Source organism: Betta splendens, chromosome 10 (genome assembly GCF_900634795.4).
Source record: "Betta splendens chromosome 10, fBetSpl5.4, whole genome shotgun sequence".
Classification (NCBI taxonomy): Eukaryota; Metazoa; Chordata; class Actinopteri; order Anabantiformes; family Osphronemidae; genus Betta; species Betta splendens.
The window spans coordinates 14,584,805-14,606,035 of record NC_040890.2 but is presented as its reverse complement, the minus strand read 5'-3'; the positions used below and the strand labels follow the sequence as shown (position 1 = coordinate 14,606,035).

Sequence of the window (21,231 nt, the reverse complement as noted above, 5' to 3'; positions counted from 1 at the left end):
CGTTGAAACAGTTATTTTAATCTGAAGCAATAAATCTAACAGACTCATACAAACAAGGGCTTGTCTGCTCAATCATGATCCCCGTATGTTTTGAAGCAATCCGCTCCTATTCCAATTCACCCCAACTTTTCAACACAAGCCTCATCAGAGACTTGCAAAATAAAGAGAGAAAAGAAAGAAAATAGTGTAGATGTGGCCTGGCGCCACAGAAGATGGACATATGTGCTTTTGTGCTTTTAGTATATTTTCTAAGGGTTAACAAAAAAACTAAAAAGCAGCTTACTGTCAGAGGCGATCATTTAAAATGTCACTTTTGTTAAGAATGTACAAAAGCATACAAGAAAGTAGCAAATGGGCAACAAATGCATGTACTCGTACAACTGAAGTGTCTCAGCAGCTTGAATAAAACTTTTAACAAAATAAGTGCTGTTCCTTTTTTGGCACAAACTCTACTTTGCTTTGTGTTCTTGATCACAGGTTTGTCAAACAGCTACATGACCTCAGGAATTATTCGACTTTACTGCAGAGTTTTCAGTTTCTCATCTTCTCTAATTTGAATGCAAGTCCCATAGTCCAACATTTGACACCAACTAAAGAAACAAGCATAAGTTTAATTTTTTTGATCCTTTCTCTCCGTGTAGTACATATAGAGCATCGTTAGGTGTGTCAGCATTGGGATAGTGAGTGAACAAAAAGAAAACTGACTTGATAACAAAAAATGACATTGATTGAAACTATGGACAAAGAAGAATCTAAGTTTGAAAATAAATATTTTTTCTCTCCATTAAAAAAAAAGAGAAAACAGAACATCTGTGTCTTCTTTGTCTGTCCACTGTAGCCCAACACTCTCAGAGGCACTGAGAAACATGGACAATATTCTCTTTTCAATGGGCATGCACATCCACAGGATCCCAAGACCCCTGACAAACATCCTGTGGAGCAGTATCCATTCACTTGTCGGTCGCTGGGTTGAAGATGATAATGATGAACATCCACTGGAGTAAAAGATTTAGAGACCGATCATTCAAAACAGCTTTTCAACCTGATTGGACCATGTCACTTTTTTTCCTTTAAGCCACATAGTTGTACTGGTTGGAGTTCTCCTTGTCACGTTCCATGTAGTCCCTGTCAATGAGAGACTCTATCCTCTTCTTTAAATCAGCAGGCTGAAAGGAAGCAGAGAGGTCAACACACATGCCAACCTTTCTAAACACTTGTTACTGCCTCACACTTCTGTGGAGGTAACAAAATGAGTTGGTTGTTTGTATCACCTTGACAGGGAATTTGAGCTGGTTGTACACCTCAGACATCAACAGATTATGGCTCAGAGTCTTCCTCATCTTCATGATCCGAACAATGGCAGCATCAATCTGATACTGACGATCTTGGAAGACCCTCTCTGTGGTGCTGGCTTGCTCCTCAACCTGTAGTAAATGATGTCAGTCAAAATAATTTAAGCAATGTCGTAAAAAAATAAATAAATAAATAAATAAATTATATATATATATATATATATATATAAAATAATTTAAACTACTCTAAGACAGTACCGTTTCTTTCATCTGGATCTGATTTATTTTGATTCTGAAGAGCTTGTGTTTGAAGTCATCATTGCAAGAAAACTTGTCTCCATCCTCCACATCTTTGCTTTTTGGGAGTTTTGTGAGAACGCGTGCTTTTCCACAAGCAAGTGACTGCAGCGTCCTACGCAGTTCACTGTCCTCTGTAAAACAATATACAATGTAAAAGGGACGTAATGAGCTCCCACCACAACATTAATGTGTTTGCAGTTAAGCTCTCAGTTAAATGGATGATACAAACCTATTCCTGTTGCAAGTTTGATCTCCTCCAGGGTGAACTCCTCTCCTTCATTAAACATGAGTAGCACAAGTGTTTGAAAAAGTGAGACCTGGAGCTCCTTCTTGCCCTGTTGTGAAATAAATAAGTAAATAGCGTTTACTCTACTAAATTATCAGAAATCAGTAGGGTTAGGGTTATTAGTTATTTGAGAAGTTATTTACCTCCTTAAATTCAGCTTTTAAGACACAATGGCCTAGTGTTGACTGCCACTGCAGCTTCCTGCCACTGTGTTTGCCCAGGTAGAATGTCTTGAAGATCTCTTGCAGTCGCACCATCTGGATAAAAATAATAAACTTATTACCTAATAACTTATTAAACAAGAAATATTACAACAAGAATGCTCTAAAAGTTAAAATATCTGCTCAGCACCAACCTCAGGAGGCAGGTGCACTTCCATTGGGATGTAGGTCGGCCAGTATCCCATAGTGAGGATGTTCACAGTCAGCTCAATGTTGCCAGGGATGTTTTGGCACTGCATATACTACACAAGGAAAAATGAAGTGTGTGATATGAAGAACTGCCAGTAATAATCTGAAACACGGGATATGCATAGAATACAAAGGTTTCTAACACCCTTCATCAGTCTGGCCTGCTGCATCTTCTACATCGGCTCTTACCTGTTTAAACTGCACCATGATGTCTTTAGAAAGCTCCATATCCTTGAACATGCCCTCGAGTTTGCTGGTGAATGCTGCTCCACATTCTGAGAAAAGGCCAAACGGTCATGTCAGTATGTATTGGCATACAGTCGTTCTTGGGGTGTGCTGAGAGTGTTGACATGTGTTAAAGGTTAAACTGACCATGTTTCAGCTTCGATAACATTGATTTCTCAGCATCCACAGAGGCACTTTTTCCAACCAGCAACCTCTTGGCCAGATCCTTTTTGTAAAAGGCCTCAAAAACATCTTTTCCTACAATTAAAAAAACAAATGTTACATTAACAAATAAGAAACATCTACACTGAAGCAAAATTGAAAGTAAAGTACGTACCATAAATAAATCTAAAGATAATCATGATCTTATCCAGCATCTTCTCCAGTTCCTCATCTGTGGCTTCTTTGTTTCCTGCTCTTAATTTAGAATCCACATGTTTTGCTATAAACAGAAACATTATTACTTTTTGTGTTTGTTATTTTATTATCTAGGTTGTTTACTGACACTGTGACTGGTATAAATCACAAAAAGCACTACTGACCTATGAGCTCTGCAGGTTTATTTGGCCGTTTGTTGATGAATGTTTCAAAGGCTTCCTTCATGGCATTTACAAACTTCTCATTCTTCATGAAGCAGATGTCAATGATGTGATCAACCTTGTCTTTGAAGTCCAGCAACTCTTGCACCATAGTTTTGTCTTTTTCAGGATTGATTACGATTGTACTTCCAAATGCCTAATGGTTGATTTTAGGACATTGGAAAACAAATGGAAAATAAACATCAATTTTAAGAGCTCAGAACCGACATCCTTTATAAGTTTTATACAATACCTTTATGTACTCTATCCAGTGTTGCAGGAGGACCTGAACACCGCCTCGCACTCGACTAAAGAGCTGATAGAGAAGAGACAGATCTTGAATCCTGTTTTCATCCAAAAGATGAGTCAGACCTGGAAGTTTCCAACAAGAAGTAAGTCAAAAACCACTACCACCCGTAGCTTTTATTGTTTACTATCACGTAATTGTTAATGCAGACTAATGCGGTGTACCTTTTTGCAAAGTAGCAGTGAGATGTTCACCGAGCAACTGCTTCTCTACAGTCGCAATTAGTGGCTTTCTGAGTTTGCAGAGAAATAGTCATGTTACAAATCAGGCTGTGTCATGGTTGAACTTCAAAGTAATTATTACAATGTAACACTCACTGCGTGCTCTGGTCTAGATATGTGATGACTCTGTCAGCCTCTTCTTCCAAGCGCTTGTTGACGTGATGTAGATATTCTGGTACCTAAATATGAGTAATGTTTACATTTATTTAATCTTTTAATGTTAACTCATTTTCTGACTGAGTTTGCATGAATATATGTAACCTGATTACAATCAGTGGTTTGTGAAGTTAATGTACAAACATTGTGAAAAATATAATGGGTGTAATCTAATACAAATCAACTCTAAACTAAGATACATTTAGTCTGCTATTAGCTGAAACAATAATAATACTTAAGGAAAAACAACATTTGCACGGATACATCAGGGTCACATAATTCACCTCTCTCTCCTGCATCAGCCTCTGTCCCTCTGCAGCATAAAGTCGATTAGTTTCCTCCAGAAATCGCTGCTCAAAGGAGTCTTGATAAATCTGTTGGGGACCGACAGAACACAGTTTCATTAAAACTATTTGTCAGCAGGAAACTGACAGATCATCACAGCCCTGTGCAAGTGCTAATCTTAAACAACACAGCTGCCACAGCCATGCTTTTATTATGGTACGTGACAATGATGAAATCCTTCCAGATATAAACTTTAGCAGTGTATCATTTAAAGTGTGAATCATATGAAACGGTCCACAGTCAGTCACCTGCAGGTCAGACAGCATGCTCAGCAGGCTCCTCAGCAGACTGCGGTCTATCGCCTCCCCGTTGCGCTCCCTCTCTATGAGCAGCAGAATCCCATCGATGGTTTTACTCTGGACCTTCAAATCGCTGATTATGTAGAACCTGAACAGTTCCAGACCCATGTCCCTGCACACCAGAGCAGCTAGTTCAACACACACTTTAACAGAAATCAGCCTCGTACTAAAAAGAGTAATGACACTGATGACTCACCAGATTGATGGCAGCATTGAATTTTGTAAAACATAGGTACGGTCCAAAAACAAAAATATACTCCTAATCATGATCTGTGAAACAATGAGAAACATTCAACATGAGCAAACAGGAGTCACTCCCCTGGCCAAATGCTTTATAAGATCTTCAGGGGGTCTGAAGGGTTTTCTGGAGAAAACAACACTGACCTTGAAGTGGGTTATACATTTTATATAATCAATCTTAATTTAGACAATTAAGAGTTGTGGTGTTTAGGGTATTTAGAGATAAAAATGATGAAACCATTAGTGATCATACTGTTGTTTAATTCAGCTGGTTGTATCTGGTCATTTAGACCTTGTTTTTATTATTGTGTGTTTTGATGTGGTGAAGCTAAAGCATTTAAAACCATATAGATGAACATATTTTACCACCAAATTATTTGCCAAACACAACTCGTTACTGAACAGCGTGTATTTTAAAACGTAACGACAATATAAAGTGAACTAAAGAAATGCACACAACTGGAAACATTGCAGCGCTAAACAGAGAATTTATGTGTGAAACTTTGCCACTTACAAAATTCATTTGGATGTTTTATTAAGGACAAGGATTTATAACTTTATAACTGTTTTTATTTACACATAACAAATACTGCTCCATTAGTCAAAGTTAGAAAACTTACCATTTGTCTGCAGTGATCTTGCCAACACTTGTCAATTTTCTTGAGGAAAAGCACACTATCCAGGGCATCCGTAAGAACAAGGTTAAGGCAAATGTAACAAGAAATCAATCATAATATGAACAATGTTAAGATAAGGCCAGATACTTAATGGTGCAAAGGATATTCTCTGAATTGATCGATTTGTGCCTTGATGTGATCTTCACACACAGCCCTGAGCTGTTTGTAAAGCTTGGCTGAAATTTTATGAGAGCACAAGTTCTCAACGGCCTGAGGGGACAAAAGCACAGGTGTCGAATTAGTGTTTCGCTATCAGTGATGGGTGTAGATATGAATGAACGAGGAGCAGACGCCCACAGACCACACAGGGAGCCTCCTCTGAGAAATACCTGATAGAGCTCCTCTAGATTGTACTTGATGGAAGTGCTGTTCTGTATGGCCTCCACTGCATCCTTCAGCTTCTGCCACGTCTCCTGTGTGTAGTTCTCGGGCAACTTGGGCTTTTCTGTTTGCAAAACGAGAAACAAAACATTTTGACAACCACGTCAATCTTCTGCAGGCTCTTGGCGTATAACAGCGGTCCTCCCTGGGCCACCAGTGTCAGACGAGCTATTTTAAAACCACTGTGCGTGCGTGCGTGTTTCTATTTAAAGGTCATCTGAGTGATGAATCTGATGGACAAAAAGGCAAACATTTCATTTCAGGTTTGTAGAGCTGTGTCCAAAATTAACACATACTGAATGGTCAGAGATTCAGCATTTTGCTTTAAAACACAACATCTATCATGTAGACAGTGTATTAGACCAAGACAATTGTTTTATCTATTATTATTCAGAGTTAGAGTGTAACTTATCCTGACTAACTGTGTGTTATTAAGCATATATTATATAATATAATATATTGCTTGCTTGTGTTGCCAAAGCAACAGATACATATCCAAATATAAGGATTTGTGTTCTTCTTGTCTAGGAAATGTAATATTTATTATCCTGTTTGTAGTGTCAAAATAAAATATATACTTGTAATTATAATTGTATTACATTAATTACCAGACATATACACACTTACTTACTTACTCACAGCTAAAGGTTGTTGTCTGTTTATATACATCTATTAGTACATATGGAAAATTCTCTTTAAAGTTGTTAATAATTGTAATATTGTTTTTGTGAATATGTTCTCTTGTGTTGCACCTTTTTCTGCTTTTGTGAACTACCTAACAAGTTAATGTGACTAATGTGGGCTCAAAAACGATTGATCCTCTCCTAAACACATGTTTTACCAGATCAACTGTTTTGGATGCGGATCCTGATTCGTTAAAGTGATGAACAAGCAGCTGAAGGAGTCACTGACTCATAACTTCCTAATGCTTTGTCATGTAATGTGTCAGGTGTACACGCATTAGTTGGACCAGGTGAGCGGGCCGCGTGTCGCTACCTTTGAAGTTCTTGATGACTAGTTTCTTGGCGGCCCCGGGCTTGCTGTTGGAGAAGGTGCCGGAGCCCGCGGCTTTCGTCAGTCCGTTCGCATGGTGCCCGACGCCGCCGGCCAGGAACACGGCTTTGCTTTTGTTGTTGGAGCACGAAGCGGCCGCGGCGGCGGCGGCAGCAGCCTCCTCAGCCATTTTCACATCCAGTCCAATGAAATCCACCGAATCCTCGAACCGCAACTTCTTCTGGATGTGCAGCGGAGTGGGGGAGCCGGACGAGGAGGACGAGGAATTCAGGGGCTTTGGCGGCGAAGAGGAGATGGTGTCCGCGGAGTCTTCCCTCTCGGAGCCGTTTATTTTCCTCTTCTTGGGAGATGTGATGCTGCCGCTGTCGTTTTTGACATTAGTGGCCGCTTGTCTAGCCTCCTGCGTTGGCGGTGGTGGGGGATTAGGGGAAGATAAACCTGTTGGAAACATGAAAAAACGGGAATACTAATTCTTAGCAGCCAGCGTTAGAATCCCAAACTTCCAGGCTTGCCGGGGTGCTGAGCTCGGGCTCCGGGGGCTGGGATCCGTCGCAACGCGCTGAGGCTTCGCCGTTTGTCCCGAATAAAGCACAATAAATGTTGGAGTGTTCAGCCCCACTTGAAGCAAGCCTGTCTCTTTCTTGTTATTGCTGGCAGGAGAAGAAAGATGGTTGGCTATTGCTTCCTCTTTTTGCCTCGCTTGTCTCGCCGCGTTGCGGGGTCGTCCCGCCGGAGCCGTTGAGTCGAGCGGCCGCAAAAGCGACGGAATTACATGAGAAATGTGCCTGGAGCAAAAAAGTAAGTTTTCGTGAAAGTAAAACGCCCACCAGCGAATACGGGGGAAAATTAGCGCGTGAAAGCTAGTCCGTGACCCCACCGGAAGTACTTTACACAGAAGTACTTTTTACACAAGCGTGTTTTTTTATGTGACTTGGGTGTTGTACCGGTCACGAACGCAGGGTGGCGCCACTGGAACGTCTTTAATGAAACCACATTTTTAGGTAAATTCAAATGTAAACAAATATTATTTTAAGCACATATATAGAACAAAACTTGTTCACTGACAGTGTTTTACACAAATTTCAAGTAAAAACGAACACGCGTCCAGGCAGAAAAATGGATGTTCAGATGTTTTGGTGTTTACAATACTTATCAAGAGTTTACGGTAGTACTACAACAGAGGTCAACAAAAGTACTCGCCTAGGTAATAAAACTATACAAGACTGTGCTGCAAGGACCACCGTTTCCTAGGTAACAGTCGAACGCAAACCGCTCTGCCTTGTAACGTAAAATAAACTGTCGTAAAGTGACGCAACAACCGACCCTCCACTGCTTTACAGGCGTGGAAGAACTGAAGCTGACGCCAGAACTTGATAGATGAATTGTAATTGTTGTTTCCTTGTTTGCCTTTTCTGATCTGACGCACCCAGTGCTCAGAGATCTCGTCACTATTTGTGGAACGCGGTAGCGGTGACCAACGAGGATGTTTAAAAAGTACGTTCCTGCTTATTTTTTATGCTGTAGCATTAGCAAAGAGCAGCTAGTTGGCTAATGCTAACCGATTAGTTAGCAGTCGCGTCTTTAGGGTGGTCTTAATTTCAAGAATTTTTCAAACATATATGTTTAAAACCAGTGGTAAAGCCTTAGGTCAACCTCGTACCACATTACACGAAGCAGATTTACTGTATTTCAACGCATCAAACCAATACAATGTCCACTGAGACACAGTAATAACAAGATACTAAAAGTGTAATAACGTCTGCTTGCTCGTAATAGCTAAATGTACTTTGTGTCTTCAGTAAACCTAATAACTCACCAAACGCTTTGTTTAAATTTATAGATTCCTCGAACAACAAGCCGCTTTTTTGTTAAGTGGTCAATGTGAGGTTATTGTTTAATGTATTTCATTGTATTAAACAAAAACTATAATATTACAGGACTTCCATCTGGACTAACATTATCATTGTGCTTATGGAACATTTCCTATTATTAATGTAATAGATTGTTCATAATCTTAACTGACTTTTATTTAATAGGTTAAGAGCTCTCAGCTTTATCACATATTTTCTTTTCAGATTTGATGAAAAGGAGAATGTGTCGAACTGTATCCAGCTGAAAACATCAGTGATCAAAGGCATAAAAAATCAGCTGTTGGAACAGTTTCCGGACATCGAGTCATGGCTCAATCAGATAATGCCAAAAAAGGACCCTGTCAAAATAGTGAGATGGTACGATGTAGTATTTCATCATACACATATTATCTATTATCATATTGCTTTTTTTTTTCTGTCATTGTTAAGATTTCCGTTTGTTTCTTCTCCAGCCACGAACACATTGAAATCCTGACAGTGAATGGAGAATTACTTTTTTTCAGACAGAGAGAAGGACCATTTTATCCAACCCTCAGACTACTGCATAAATGTAAAACCTCCTAACTCCAAACTAGTTAATAGTTGCATTTGAATTTCATTAGTGTAATGACACTCTCTGGTTCACAGATCCCTTCATTCTCCCACACCAGCAAGTAGACAAAGGAGCCATTAAATTTGTCTTAAGTGGAGCCAACATCATGTGTCCTGGGCTGACATCGCCAGGCGCTAAGCTGTTCCCAGCCGAGGCAGACACAGTAGTTGTATCCTTGTTGACAGGTTTTGTTTTCAGTAGAAGTATCAGTCTTGTCTACCAGTTTACCTTTAACAAATCAATGCAGGCGATAATGGCAGAGGGAAAACAACATGCACTTTGTGTTGGTGTTATGAAGATGTCTGCAGAAAACATGTAAGCATATTTTTCCCCTATTTTTTTCCCTTGATTGTAAGTTGATATTGACATACATTCACATACACACACTTGTGTTTGAGTTGTAGGTTTGTCTCTTGTCCTAGGACATTTATTCAAATAACTTGCAAAAGTAAATATGTTTGATGCTGATAATGTAGACATATGCAGCGTATTTAGGATGTCACTACACTAGGACTGTTTTATGATGAACAATGTTATTCTTTGTCTTTTGCAAACAGAGAAAAGGTCAACAAGGGGATTGGAATCGAGAATGTTCACTATCTGAATGATGGATTGTGGCACATGAAGACGTATAAATGATGAAATCCACACCTGCAGCACCGGCCAACCCATCTCACCTCACCCGACCCCCACCCCCTTCACGTGGAAAGTGTGAAGCTCTTAACAGCAAGGCATTAGCTGCCAGTCAACTGTTTACACCCATGGACTTTGCTGTGTAACTTGCTGGAGGCTTTGAATCAAATTGCCAATCTGCACAAATAAACAAAAGTTGCTTTGAAATGTCATTCTCCGTCCATTTTTGATGATGTACATGAAATGACCAACAGGAGTTTTTGTTCTAGGGTGTTGTAATCTTTAACAGGTCTTTGTTCAATACGCCTTGCTTTTGTTACACATCACCTGGGTTTTCAGAGCTAGAGTAATCATGGTCGTGTCCTGGACAGATCAGGATGTTTACAGAATAGAGAAAGGTTGGCACATGTTAATGTTTAGCTGTTCTGTCCCTGACTTGGCATTGCTTTAGTGGCACTTTATACAGTTGAAGTTTTCAGAATTGTGAAAAGGTTAGTGTTACTGGTGTAATCTAATATTTGCTGTTTTATTATACTTTCTATATATATATTAAATACAGGTTATGTTTCTGATTCTAAAGAAATCAAATCAATCAAATCAAGTGAACATTCCAGGATTTGCTGGTAGTGTGGATTTCAGCGTTGGTGTAGTTCTTCTCTCCTTAATCTAAACTTCAACATTCATACAAGTTCTGTATATCCTGCAATTTTCAGGTATAGTCACTTCATACACTACTGTTCAGTAGTGGAGTAAAACGTGGTTTTTGTATATAAAATATAAATGCTATCAATAAGTATAAAGAAAAAAAACATAAAAAAAACAAAGTTAAATTGTACAGTTTACAATTGGATACAACGTTTTATGGTAATTTGTCCGGTAACATATTGGTATATTCACCTTCAGTGCTTGTTTAAATGATGGATGTTCTTATTACTAACATTTTAACCATGAAGCTAGCAGCGACTCCCTCATTTATACTTCAACAGTAAATAAACAGCACAGATACATTTTAGGTGTTTTGAGTCAGTTTTAGAAATCCTTTTAATAAACACATGCACTAGTATTTTTTACAGTGTGAATTACCACAGACACTTTTTAATGTTTGTGTGACAAAAGAAATACATGGTACCCTTAGGGTAACAATGAGTTTTACATCTTTCCACCTATTTGTAAAGACCAGCTCTTTGTATAATGAGTGACAGAGGAAATCATGGACTTGCACTTCATTTGGAAGTTGGCCAAGACATGTTAATAGTTTACAAATTATAATTTCTAAACTTACCAAAGTACTCTCTCTAAAAAGTTCATTAATAAACCAAAGGACCAACAGTCAAATAATTCAATAAATACATCACAGCTTTAAACAAACATTATGTAAAACAACAATAAGACAATCATTTCTGTGTATATGGTATATTTTACAGGTGTAGTTTCATTAAATGGATGGCACACCCACAGACTCTTGTCACAGACATAAACAAACCATGAGTTCTGATTGTGCCAGTTGCAAAAGGTACAAATATACAGAAGTATTGTTCCCAACAGATTCATCTTTTACAAAGAGCATAAAAAAATTATGTCCCCAAAATAAAATGTGCCATCACAGAAGTTAAAAAATGTGAAAGCAATGTCCAGTTTGAAGGAATTGTCCTCTAGTCATTGTCCGAACCTTCAGGAGGGTAAAATACTAGATGATCATGAAAATCGTGTCCATAAGGACGAAGTCTGTAAACGCCAAACATCATGACCTGCATTTGACTGGGGGACATCCCAGTGAATGTGACTGCCATGTCGGAGCAGCAGCCTTCCACTACATTGTTGGGGTGGTCCCTCATGCCGTCTTTTATCAGGCTCTCCACACTCTTGCTGTTGAACAGGCCCTTGCCATGAGCGTCTTCACCGTTCTCAGCAAACACACCTTTGTATTTGAGACACTCAGCCAGCTGCTTGTCATCGGTCATCTTCCACAGGGCACCCCTTTTTTCTGGACACTTGTCTTGGTCGTTGAACACCTCCACAAGCCGTTTCAGAGCTTCATAACTCAGAACAATGCCGCTATCAAACGACACATAATCAAGCTCCCCTGACTTCATAGCATTCCCCAGGTAGAAGGGCTCGCTGGGATCCTTTGTGAGCACCAGGTGTTTCAGGTTTTCAATGATGGCAAACGTGGTTGGTTGTGCCACAAAGAACCATCGGATGTCCCCGGCATTCTCATAAGCGTGCTTTAGAGCTTTACGCAACCTCGCCCAGTCATCTTTTTCATTCAGATCGAATGCCTCAAGGGCCTTTGAATTCTCTGAGGTATAAAACACAGGTTTGTCACAGTGCTTGCTCCAGGTGTCTAAAGCTGTAGCCCAGTACACAAGGATCTTGGGCTGGACCATTATTACACAGTACACCTGCACCTGTTTGCTTAACTCCTGCATCTCACTGTCACCGAGTTGTTTTAGCTCATCTTTACTTGGTGCCTTGACGTGGTGATGATGGTGGTCCTCCACTTTATACTCTGTGCTCGGGCTGAAACTACCTATAAATGACAGAACCAAGCAGAAGAGGCTTCCAAGCATCATCCCCTTCATGAAAGAGCCACCTTCAGTCAACATTTTGGCAGGAGACACTGGAAAAGAAAAACAATTAATGCTGTAGATGTTCAGAAATTGTGACAGTTGAAGATGCTCCATGATTAGGAAAGATTTAAAATCCCTACAAGCAGACGTACAAAGCAGATAAATAGCAAGTTAAAGCTCAACTGTTTAGAAATAGTGTAATACAGTTGCATATTTTAAGACAGAAGTTAGTACAAAGCAGTGGCCAAATGGCTGTGAAGCTGCTACACTGAGATCTGATTTAAAACAGTATCAGAATTTTACTTGCTTCGGAATGCAAAAATAATTCCCACACAAGTTTTCGTTCAGGCTGTAGCTTTAGTAGTCAGCAGAGGCTTTAGAAAGTCAATGTCAATAATGAAACAATATATTTGAATATTAAAAAAAAGGATAAAATTGAAGATTGTATTCAGGAAAAGGGCCAACTATACCTGCTCTGTGTACTGTTTATTACATACAGTTGTGCCTGAAATTACTCAAACCCTGGGCAACTTCTGACTTAGATATTATTTAACCAGCAAATTTCTTTTGTTTTACCAGAAATGACACATGCATTTCCTAAAAAAACATACAATGTACAAGAGGCATCATCGTGGTAAAAAATATTACTCATCTTGTATTTACATTTGAACAAAAACTTTTCAATAATCAACAGAAAACCCTTTATTGGCTTTTACAGCTTCTTATCCTTGCTGACCAGCTTTTGCATGTCTCCACTGATATTTTTGCCCATTCATCTTTAGTGATGAGCTCCAACCCGTTCAGATTGAAGGGTCTGCTAAATAAAAGGTGAGTATTATATTTTTCTCCCATGATGCCTCTCGTACATCGTTGTATTGTCTTTTGGGAGAAGCCTGTATCATTTCTGGTCAAAGAAATTGCAGGTTGAATAAAAGTAACTTAATAACAAGAATTTGCCAGGGGGATGAATAATTTCAGGCGTGACTGTACGTGATCAGCAGCCATAGCCACATATTTGAGTGACCATCCAACTGGATTTGGTTGCCTGTTCGTTTACATTTTTGTCTGCTCATAACAACAAATTTAAACCAGCCCTTAAAATTCCTGCCACCAAAGCTCAAATAAGTTAAATGGGTGTGTTCAGTGCACATTGGAGGAAGTTGACAACCATTTGCATTTTATCAGATTACAAATATTGGTTGTTCACATGGGTTAATGCCAAGAAGTTTTATCTTACATGCTTTATTATCATGTCCTTTAACTATTGAAGAAAATGCTGCTAAACATCATACAAAGATAAAAATATAATAAAATGTCTTCTATAAAGATTTTTATAGAAGGTCAGACACATGTCACTTGTTCTCGTCCGCAGCAGTAGAACAGACAAACTATTTATGCGCATTTAGCACCAAAGGATTGCCAACGGTGTAAACAAGAGAGGAGATTACGGTAAACAAATCTACTACAAAAAGCAAATAGTCTAAACACACATCTGCTGATTCGAGGCAAATTCTAAACTTGTAAAGCTACTTTTAAATAATGTCGAACTTATTGCTAAAGCAACGACGGCTGGCAACACTAAGCCTTTATCTAATAACCGGGAGGCAGATAGACTAAAATGTTGACACTCAATTAAATAACCACTGTCTTCAAATGTTTGACCAAACACACCTTAAATTCGTATCAGTTGTGACCAGCTAAGCTGGCTGTGGTGTAGCTAGTGTCCTAGCTTTGTAATAGCTTCTGACAATTGGGAAACTTAAAGATTCAGTTTGATATTTAATTGCAATAAGTACTTTCAAGATACTGTACCGAAAGAAGTTGCCTGTCGTGTTTCTCTCGTCGGCTTGAGCCACCTATCCTGTTTGATGAGGTTAGCAAACACTGCCAGTAATTTAAGACGTGCTGTCTGTGTTAAACTACATCATCGCTTCCTTATTGTCTTCTTCGCTGCAACGGCTGCTTTACGTTGTGTTTCACTACCGCCACCTACAGGAACCCGTTAGCTCCTACAGGTGGATTTATGTTATGTTATGTGCTGTCCTGACATTTTCCTTTGACTACCTTTGACTTACACAGAAAAAGGTATTATTCACAGGCGTCTGTCCTATTGTTAGTTTATTCCCACAATTTGAAGATCAAGTTTTTTTAATTACTAAGGAATCTGAAGGCCTTCATAATGTCGCCGCTAGGTGCCGCTGTTGCATATAAAACTTTAAGGTCAATGAAATTAAGGTATTTGTTTTGTTTTACTTATTTTCTTTTTCCTGATGACTTATATCTCACAGAAACATTAAAATGTTTTTTTTCAGACAAACTCAAATATTTAATTAAATGTCAACCTAGACAAATAGTACTCTGTACATATGGCATTTAAAACAGGTTTTATTTAATTGAGATAGTTGATTGTCTTTAATAGCAGAAGCCATAATGACTTTCTTATTACAATCCAAGCAAACACTATATAAACACAGATGGAATTTCAACAGTTTTTATGCAAATTAATGCGTCATTTCCCTTTCCTTGTAGATAATTTCTCATGTCGTGTTTTGTCATAAAAACTAAACTCAACAAGTGTTGTTTTTGAGCCTAACCTCCTCTGCTGTTAGATGCATCAAGAGTTGTTTTTCGGCTGCAGTTTCAGAGACAGACCTATAAATCACCTGACATACACTTATCTGTGAAGCATTACTGACCTTTCAGTTTGATGAAAAGGATTTGGTCTCCTGTTATTCCACAAAGCATGGCCATTAGTGTCATTCAAACTATATGTGAAGAGTGGACAGTCAGTACACAGAGCCCACAGAGTTCAATGACAGAATTCTAGCACATTTGCACACCATGCAGGGGAATTAGCATATGCTAATAATATTTATTTTGAAATGCCTCCAAGGCCCATGATATTGTTACTTTGACCCTATGTGTGTTTTTGTTTTTACTTTTTTATAATCGTTGGCTCTGGCTTTTACTGACAGAACAGGAATGGAAATTCAGACCGTCCAAACCTCCACCAAATTTAAATCATAGTTACTTGTCTTTTTTGTTAATTACAGTTTTATAAAAATTTCTAAATATCCAAGATAAGAGACAAACACAGCAGAACTGAATAGGATGAACAAATAGTGTCATTGCATGAATACAATATAATTTTTGCATTGAAGGATGTCAGCAAATACATGGAAAATAAAATATTGATGCGAGTCGATCTCAAGATCAGACAGAAGAACAAATGTTGTGACTTTTACCAATGACTAACAAAACACAAAACAATCTTTACCACAACGTGACTCACAATTAATTGCTACTCAAATGTTAGCAACACAAAATGACGTCAAGCCCTGCAATGACACACTTCCAGCATCTCTGTGTCTGTGATCTCAGACATGAGCAATGACACTTTTGACCAGAAACGGAGTCCGACATAAACCATCAGAGCTCATCGGCACAGACACTGATTGCTGTTACCAGAGTAAACATTTGTCAGGCCTCTCTGTACAAGCACAGATAGGCTCTGCACAATTGACGCGGGCCCTTAAATTGTGTCTATGACGACTGATCAATCGCCTCAAAACCATTACGTTGGAGACTGGGTGTGATGATAATGTATTGATCAGATTGTGATGGATGGCAACGGAGGACATATAAATGAAGTTCTCATTTAGAAGAGGTACAGTCTGGCTGAGACCATCTGAAGATAGAGGCACCATGCTGTCTGTAGCTCTGCTTTACCTCCTAGCGGTGATTTGTTCTGCAAGACGGACACATGCTCTACCTCTGTATCCCGCTTCCAGTCTGGAGTCTCAGTCAGGTAAGACTCAGAATGTAGAAATAGAGTCTAGGAGGTAGCACCGTGGCAAGGTGATGAGGGGAAGTTGTTTTTTCTCTGCAGATTTCATTCAGAAATTAGTGTCAGAGGTTGAGGATGGACTGAGCCCTGCAGAAGGGGAGCGAAGGGAGGGGAACATCCTACATCCTCTCCTGCTGCACAGTGGAGGCAGGGACTCCTGGAATAAAGGTAGGACTGTGAGCATGCAGGGATGCGTAGTGTGTAGAAACCTGAGTCAGTGATAAAAAAAGCTTGACCAGTATACTGTTGTATTCTTCAGATGATAAAGACCCAGAGCAGCAGGACAAAGTTGGAAACATGGTAAGGCTGAATCTGTCCAACTCAGTGCCTGATCTCTGCATTTGACTTGTGTTTTATAGTAGAGTATTTTTTGATATTATGATTAGTTTCATTTAGGTTGAAATCGTATAGAGCAAATCCCACGTATTCTGCATATCCAGCAAATAAACATATAGAACAACTTGAACGGCATCTTCGTGTTTTTAGGTTGAGGACCTGAGAGAAGCCATTTTAAAGCTTGCAGCAGCCGACAGGCTTCGCTCCCAGGGTTTCCTCAGATCTGAGCAGAACTTACCAAAAGCAAACAAGAGAGGTGAGTGAGTCGTGATTCTTATCTTGCAGCTACTGTACCACACCTGCTCCTTATCTACCTTTTATTTACAGACTCGGGTGTTCGAGTGAGATGTGATGTGAGGTTATTAGAAAACTAATGAAAAGGAAAGTTAACAAGGCCTGGGGGTTTTAAAGTAGGACAGGTTACTGAATGAGACTAACTGATACCAAGATATACACACTAACACTGAAGGAAAGAGCAATTGAAGTGATGTTAAAAAAGTATTTATATAAAATCTAATTATCTAAATGTGCATTAAATGAAAGTACTGGATTATAACCAACATGGAAGAAGTCTGCAATTTACAATTACTTAATTTGTAAAGAAGTAGGAGCAGACATGGCAACTAAAACTAACTTTGTTACAGGTAAATATTACACTGTCACTTTAATGAAACAAAAGAATGTAAACCTGCAGAAATCGCTGAGTTCTAGTAAAACGTCTCCTTTGCTCTTAGCTTGTTTCTGGAAATACTGCGTGACCAACTAGAGTCTGGATGGAAAACATCACTTCGCTTCAGCTTTTAGTTTCCTGTTATAAGCACCTTCATTGTCACTGTTGGACCATCAGAAAATATATTTTTGAAGTTGTTAAATTGTCTTTTTTTGTGTCTGAAAATAAACTTCATTAACACAAATTGAGTTATTGTGACTCGATTTTGGGTGTGAAGAAACTATTTTGTGTGTTTTCTACACAGAGATTCACTTTAGAGCTAATCAGGTAAACAAACACAAACCCCACTTCAAGTTACTGTATTTACTTTTTTATTAATATAAAATTGAAAAAATGTCCCATGTTTAACTGTATCAAACATGAGACACTTGTATTAAGATTCTTTAAGATATTTGCCATTATCTGTTGCATGAAATATGAAGATGCTGCTTATAGTAACACAATCATATTTGAACAAGGGTGTTTGATTGGAAAGAGCGTGAAAAACATTTGTATTTACAATATACACAAAAATAAACCTGCTTAATTACATCAACAGTCAATTGCACTTTTGGCCTTTCTAATTGTGACATTCAAATATAATTTGTCTGTGAGACATATAACCTATAAACATTTTAAGGTGGGTGTTTTTAAGGTGGAATACTGTGATTCCTTAGCACAGATCTCTCATTCTCGCGTTCTGCTTCCACGTGGTACAAACAGGGCACGTGATCTCGGGTCTAGCTCCGCTTGTTGGCCACGTTCAGGTACGCCTTCTCAATCTCGAGGTCAGCCGGACACGTCTGTTTGAACTCCTCGCGCTCGTAGGCGTTTTGCAGGTATCGCCACACGCCCGTGAAGTCGTCGGGGATCTCTAAGTTGCAGTACTTCTTCGCAGCAACCTGACAAAAGAAGTAGGAGGACGTATGAGAAACAGAAAACACGTAAAGCTACTGTAAATGCATTTAAAGAAAATATCTGGGTGTGAACCAGCGGTTTAATCGTTAACTATGTACTATTGTTTATTCTCTTATCACGTGTTTGTACAATAATAATGTGAAAACCAACCGCGCGTTGTGTAAATACAGCGCAATGAACACGTACATCATGTAATTGGTGAGGTAGAATAAATGGGCGCCTCACCCTGATGACGTGCAGCTTGGGCAGCAGGTTGCAGTCGGCCAAGGTGAGGCGGTCGCCGTCCAGGAACTTCCTCTTGGAGACGGTGACGGTTTCCCGGGAGTTGTGGTCGATCTCCTCCGGCAGCGGCGCGTTCAGGTACAGGTCCAGGCGCTTGAACTCCCGCAGCAGGTTCTTCTCGTGAACTGCAGGGGGCGGAGACACGTGCGGTCATTGTCGTTTACTGGAAAGTGTGTTCGCGTGGAATGAAGCGCGACGTACAGGCGTTGTTGGGGCTGTTCTTGATGTACGCCGAGAACTTGGCGAAGATGTCGGCGCCCACGTCGAAGGACTCCTTGTTCAGCGGGCTGAGGTGGGGATACCTGCGGCGGAGGAACCGAGTAGGGCGAGTTAACGGGGAACGGCGGTCGCCAGATTCACGCCTGGAGAAATGAACGGCGGCGGGAACCTGGGAGGAGCCAGCGTCTGCTCAAGGAACTCCTCGATTTTGATGAAGTCTGTTTTGAGCACCCCGTTGTAGAGGAGGAAAGGCGGGTTCGTCCCCGGGGCCAGGTCCTTCAGCTCCGCGGGTTTCCTGGAGAACAGACGGACACCGACGGCCGCTTACTTTAAAGATAAAACATGTCCAGTCTTAATTCACAATATAATCACACTTCCTCAGAAACTTATGAGTCTCATGTGCAACAGCAGGTACTTTTACATGAGTTTGTCTTCCACCATATTTACTTATACATGCATTAATTCTGATTGTTATCAAACTAAAATTGTTTTGATTGTCGCGGCTGTCGAAACAAAATGAACCACTTTACATTAACAACTTTAGCTCTGGCTGTTGATTCAGCTCTAAAAACAAACACACACACACACACACTGGGAGTGGTTGCCGGCACCGGAGGCCTCCTGAATCACTCAATTATCAGCATCCTTTTAAAGGTTCCTGATCTTATTTGCTTGCTGGTAATTCCCTCAAAAACCCCACACGCACGAAGAGGTGTTTATTGTGCGACTTAATGAAGGTGTTTGTCTGAAAGTGACACTGCTGCCTTTGTGCGCGTGGGACTTCAGGGCTCCTCCCGTCAACGGCAGACTGAGCGCCACACATTTTAACGAGCGCACGAATCGCTGAAAATACCGGGGAAAACAAACTTCTCTAATTTTTCTCAACAGCGCTCTTTGTGAAAGTCCCTGCGGCCAGATGCTCAGGAAGTGTCGGTGCCAGGGGAGGGGGCTCACTTCCTCATGTCGACGGTGGTCACCGTGAACTTGACTCCCTTCAGCCACAGCACCATGAAGAGCCTCTGGCAGAAGGGGCAGTTCCCCACGTTCTCCCCGTCGTGTCCAGCCTGAAAAACAAAGGCGCTTCATGAGAGAAAGAATCACAGAAGGTCTCATGATTCACTCATTATGCTGGAAGTCACGACACGTTAAATCAACATAATAATATGAAAGGAACAGTTTGACATTCAGACAAATATGACCATGAATGTGGACGGAAAATCTGGTTAGCGTAGCTTAGCATATCTTAGCACTGATAGCCTGGCTCCTTCAAATGTACTTTATACATGATCTGTCCTTCAGAGCTGTGACGTTGGAGGTTGTCACATCTGGCCAGAGCCTTTTCCCATTTGTTTTCAGTGTGTATGCTAAGCTAAGCTAAGCTAACGGGCACATCTGTCACAGCCCCACTACCCGTGAACCCGTGTTCGGTGAAGTGGGTGTGCCCGGCCCGCGGCTCGGGGCCAGACGCCCTGCAGGCGCGCAGCGATAAGCTGCGCCGCCGCTCTGCGGCCACGGTTCACTGATAAAGCATCCTGTGGCCCTGAGCGGGGACGCAAACACCTCCACATCTGCAGCACGTGGCCCCGCGCGGAGCCAGAGCTCATGTGACCTCTGCCCCCCACACAGCTGACCCCTCACGCTTACATAACATGAATGGATGACAGCTATACTGTGAACTAACGCGCAGCTCCTGTGGTTCTGGTCTCCCACAAAAAGAAGAAGAGAAAAAGAAAAGAAACAAAAAGAAAAGACTGACCTTAATGAACAGCTCAATGCTCGGCTCCTTGTCAGAGTTCTGCATCTCGTTCCCCCGAAAAGTTGTTTTCCTTAATAAAAATCTGACTACCTGCTCCCGTCAGCGCTTCCCCTGAAGTGAGGTGGAACTTGACAGCCCCCAAAATATCCACGGAGCCGAGGAGGAAGCTGCTGATAACGCCCTTTAACCAGCGCTGCTCTGGTCTCTGCGGCCGAAGTCTTAACACCTCACTGCCGGCTGGGTTTTTGTGCGACGGCTCCTTGGAGCCTCTGACAAAGTCAGGGGGAGGGCGATGGGAGAGGACTGGGCGGGGTGCACACACTTATATACCCGAAGACAAAACCCTATGAGGCCGGAGCTTAAAATAGTAGGTCCCTGTGCAAACGGCGGTCCACAGGAACTGATAACAGCATGTGACTAAGGGCACACACACATTTACACAACCCACCGGCGTCACTCGCATTCCGAGCCAGATGTGACTCGAGACCGGGAGACACGTCCTCTAAGTGAACAGCATCCCTGCGACGTCATAATGTACATAATGTTTACGTTGGATGGAGAAACACACACAGAGCAGTCTCATACGTTGTGGAGGTGGAGGCTTTCGTTTGATAGCTTCTGTTGCATAAGATGAGGAGTAGAGAAGATATTATATGAACATACGCTACTCAGAGTAATTTCATAATTAATGCAAACATTGTAAAGTGATCATTATTTGTGTTATTATAAGTTATTAGTTGTTGGAGTGTTTCTATTAAATCAGTGTG

General features: G+C 40.6%; 5 protein-coding genes across 5 annotated transcripts; 2 read left to right on the top strand and 3 right to left on the bottom strand.

Moving 5' to 3' along the window:
* Positions 1-2: 2 nt before the first annotated feature.
* cul4b (cullin 4B) lies at positions 3-7,635 on the bottom strand. The gene is made up of 20 exons (XM_029164381.3): positions 6,714-7,635; positions 5,666-5,781; positions 5,443-5,546; positions 5,280-5,349; positions 4,616-4,689; positions 4,369-4,531; positions 4,060-4,149; positions 3,716-3,798; positions 3,563-3,630; positions 3,345-3,463; positions 3,056-3,248; positions 2,851-2,955; positions 2,661-2,771; positions 2,478-2,563; positions 2,234-2,341; positions 2,022-2,135; positions 1,822-1,927; positions 1,551-1,723; positions 1,272-1,424; positions 3-1,166 (listed from the first exon to the last, which is right to left on the bottom strand). The coding sequence occupies exons 1-20, from the start codon at positions 7,180-7,182 to the stop codon at positions 1,071-1,073; spliced, it is 2,601 nt and encodes an 866-aa protein (XP_029020214.1). The 5' UTR covers positions 7,183-7,635; the 3' UTR covers positions 3-1,070.
* A 393-nt stretch (positions 7,636-8,028) lies between these two features.
* Positions 8,029-10,034, top strand: mcts1 (MCTS1 re-initiation and release factor). The gene is made up of 6 exons (XM_029164417.3): positions 8,029-8,225; positions 8,807-8,959; positions 9,055-9,152; positions 9,230-9,363; positions 9,442-9,509; positions 9,752-10,034. The coding sequence occupies exons 1-6, from the start codon at positions 8,215-8,217 to the stop codon at positions 9,831-9,833; spliced, it is 546 nt and encodes a 181-aa protein (XP_029020250.1). The 5' UTR covers positions 8,029-8,214; the 3' UTR covers positions 9,834-10,034.
* An 807-nt stretch (positions 10,035-10,841) lies between these two features.
* c1galt1c1 (C1GALT1-specific chaperone 1) lies at positions 10,842-14,365 on the bottom strand. The gene is made up of 2 exons (XM_029164412.3): positions 14,210-14,365; positions 10,842-12,447 (listed from the first exon to the last, which is right to left on the bottom strand). The coding sequence occupies exon 2, from the start codon at positions 12,431-12,433 to the stop codon at positions 11,480-11,482; it is 954 nt and encodes a 317-aa protein (XP_029020245.1). The 5' UTR covers positions 12,434-12,447; positions 14,210-14,365; the 3' UTR covers positions 10,842-11,479.
* On the top strand, positions 13,139-17,498 carry urp1 (urotensin-related peptide 1). The gene is made up of 6 exons (XM_041072552.2): positions 13,139-13,225; positions 16,060-16,205; positions 16,287-16,412; positions 16,504-16,544; positions 16,731-16,836; positions 17,315-17,498. Exons 1-6 carry the CDS (start codon positions 13,182-13,184, stop codon positions 17,344-17,346), a joined length of 495 nt encoding a protein of 164 aa, XP_040928486.2. The 5' UTR covers positions 13,139-13,181; the 3' UTR covers positions 17,347-17,498.
* A 100-nt stretch (positions 17,499-17,598) lies between these two features.
* clic2 (chloride intracellular channel 2) lies at positions 17,599-20,764 on the bottom strand. The gene is made up of 6 exons (XM_029164414.2): positions 20,465-20,764; positions 19,663-19,772; positions 18,878-19,003; positions 18,691-18,791; positions 18,433-18,614; positions 17,599-18,191 (listed from the first exon to the last, which is right to left on the bottom strand). The coding sequence occupies exons 1-6, from the start codon at positions 20,507-20,509 to the stop codon at positions 18,030-18,032; spliced, it is 726 nt and encodes a 241-aa protein (XP_029020247.1). The 5' UTR covers positions 20,510-20,764; the 3' UTR covers positions 17,599-18,029.
* Positions 20,765-21,231: the final 467 nt, after the last annotated feature.

What these genes read in the sequence shown, in the direction of transcription:
- c1galt1c1 (XM_029164412.3), bottom strand. Translation starts at nt 12,433, where the DNA reads ATGTTGACTGAAGGTGGCTCTTTCATGAAGGGGATGATGCTTGGAAGC.
- clic2 (XM_029164414.2), bottom strand. Translation starts at nt 20,509, where the DNA reads ATGCAGAACTCTGACAAGGAGCCGAGCATTGAGCTGTTCATTAAG. An exon ending in GCATTGAGCTGTTCATTAAG is followed by an intron (nt 19,773 to 20,464) that starts GTCAGTCTTTTC and finishes TTTGTTTTTCAG; the next exon opens with GCTGGACACGACGGGGAGAA. An exon ending in CAGACGCTGGCTCCTCCCAG is followed by an intron (nt 18,792 to 18,877) that starts GTTCCCGCCGCC and finishes CCTCCGCCGCAG; the next exon opens with GTATCCCCACCTCAGCCCGC.
- urp1 (XM_041072552.2), top strand. Translation starts at nt 13,182, where the DNA reads ATGAGCTCCAACCCGTTCAGATTGAAGGGTCTGCTAAATAAAAG. An exon ending in CAGTCTGGAGTCTCAGTCAG is followed by an intron (nt 16,206 to 16,286) that starts GTAAGACTCAGA and finishes TTTTCTCTGCAG; the next exon opens with ATTTCATTCAGAAATTAGTG. An exon ending in AGGACAAAGTTGGAAACATG is followed by an intron (nt 16,545 to 16,730) that starts GTAAGGCTGAAT and finishes TCGTGTTTTTAG; the next exon opens with GTTGAGGACCTGAGAGAAGC.
- mcts1 (XM_029164417.3), top strand. An exon ending in CCTCAGACTACTGCATAAAT is followed by an intron (nt 9,153 to 9,229) that starts GTAAAACCTCCT and finishes TCTGGTTCACAG; the next exon opens with ATCCCTTCATTCTCCCACAC. An exon ending in CCGAGGCAGACACAGTAGTT is followed by an intron (nt 9,364 to 9,441) that starts GTATCCTTGTTG and finishes AAATCAATGCAG; the next exon opens with GCGATAATGGCAGAGGGAAA.
- cul4b (XM_029164381.3), bottom strand. Translation starts at nt 7,182, where the DNA reads ATGTTTCCAACAGGTTTATCTTCCCCTAATCCCCCACCACCGCCAACG. An exon ending in GGCTGATGCAGGAGAGAGAG is followed by an intron (nt 3,799 to 4,059) that starts GTGAATTATGTG and finishes ACTCATATTTAG; the next exon opens with GTACCAGAATATCTACATCA. An exon ending in CACTGCTACTTTGCAAAAAG is followed by an intron (nt 3,464 to 3,562) that starts GTACACCGCATT and finishes GGAAACTTCCAG; the next exon opens with GTCTGACTCATCTTTTGGAT.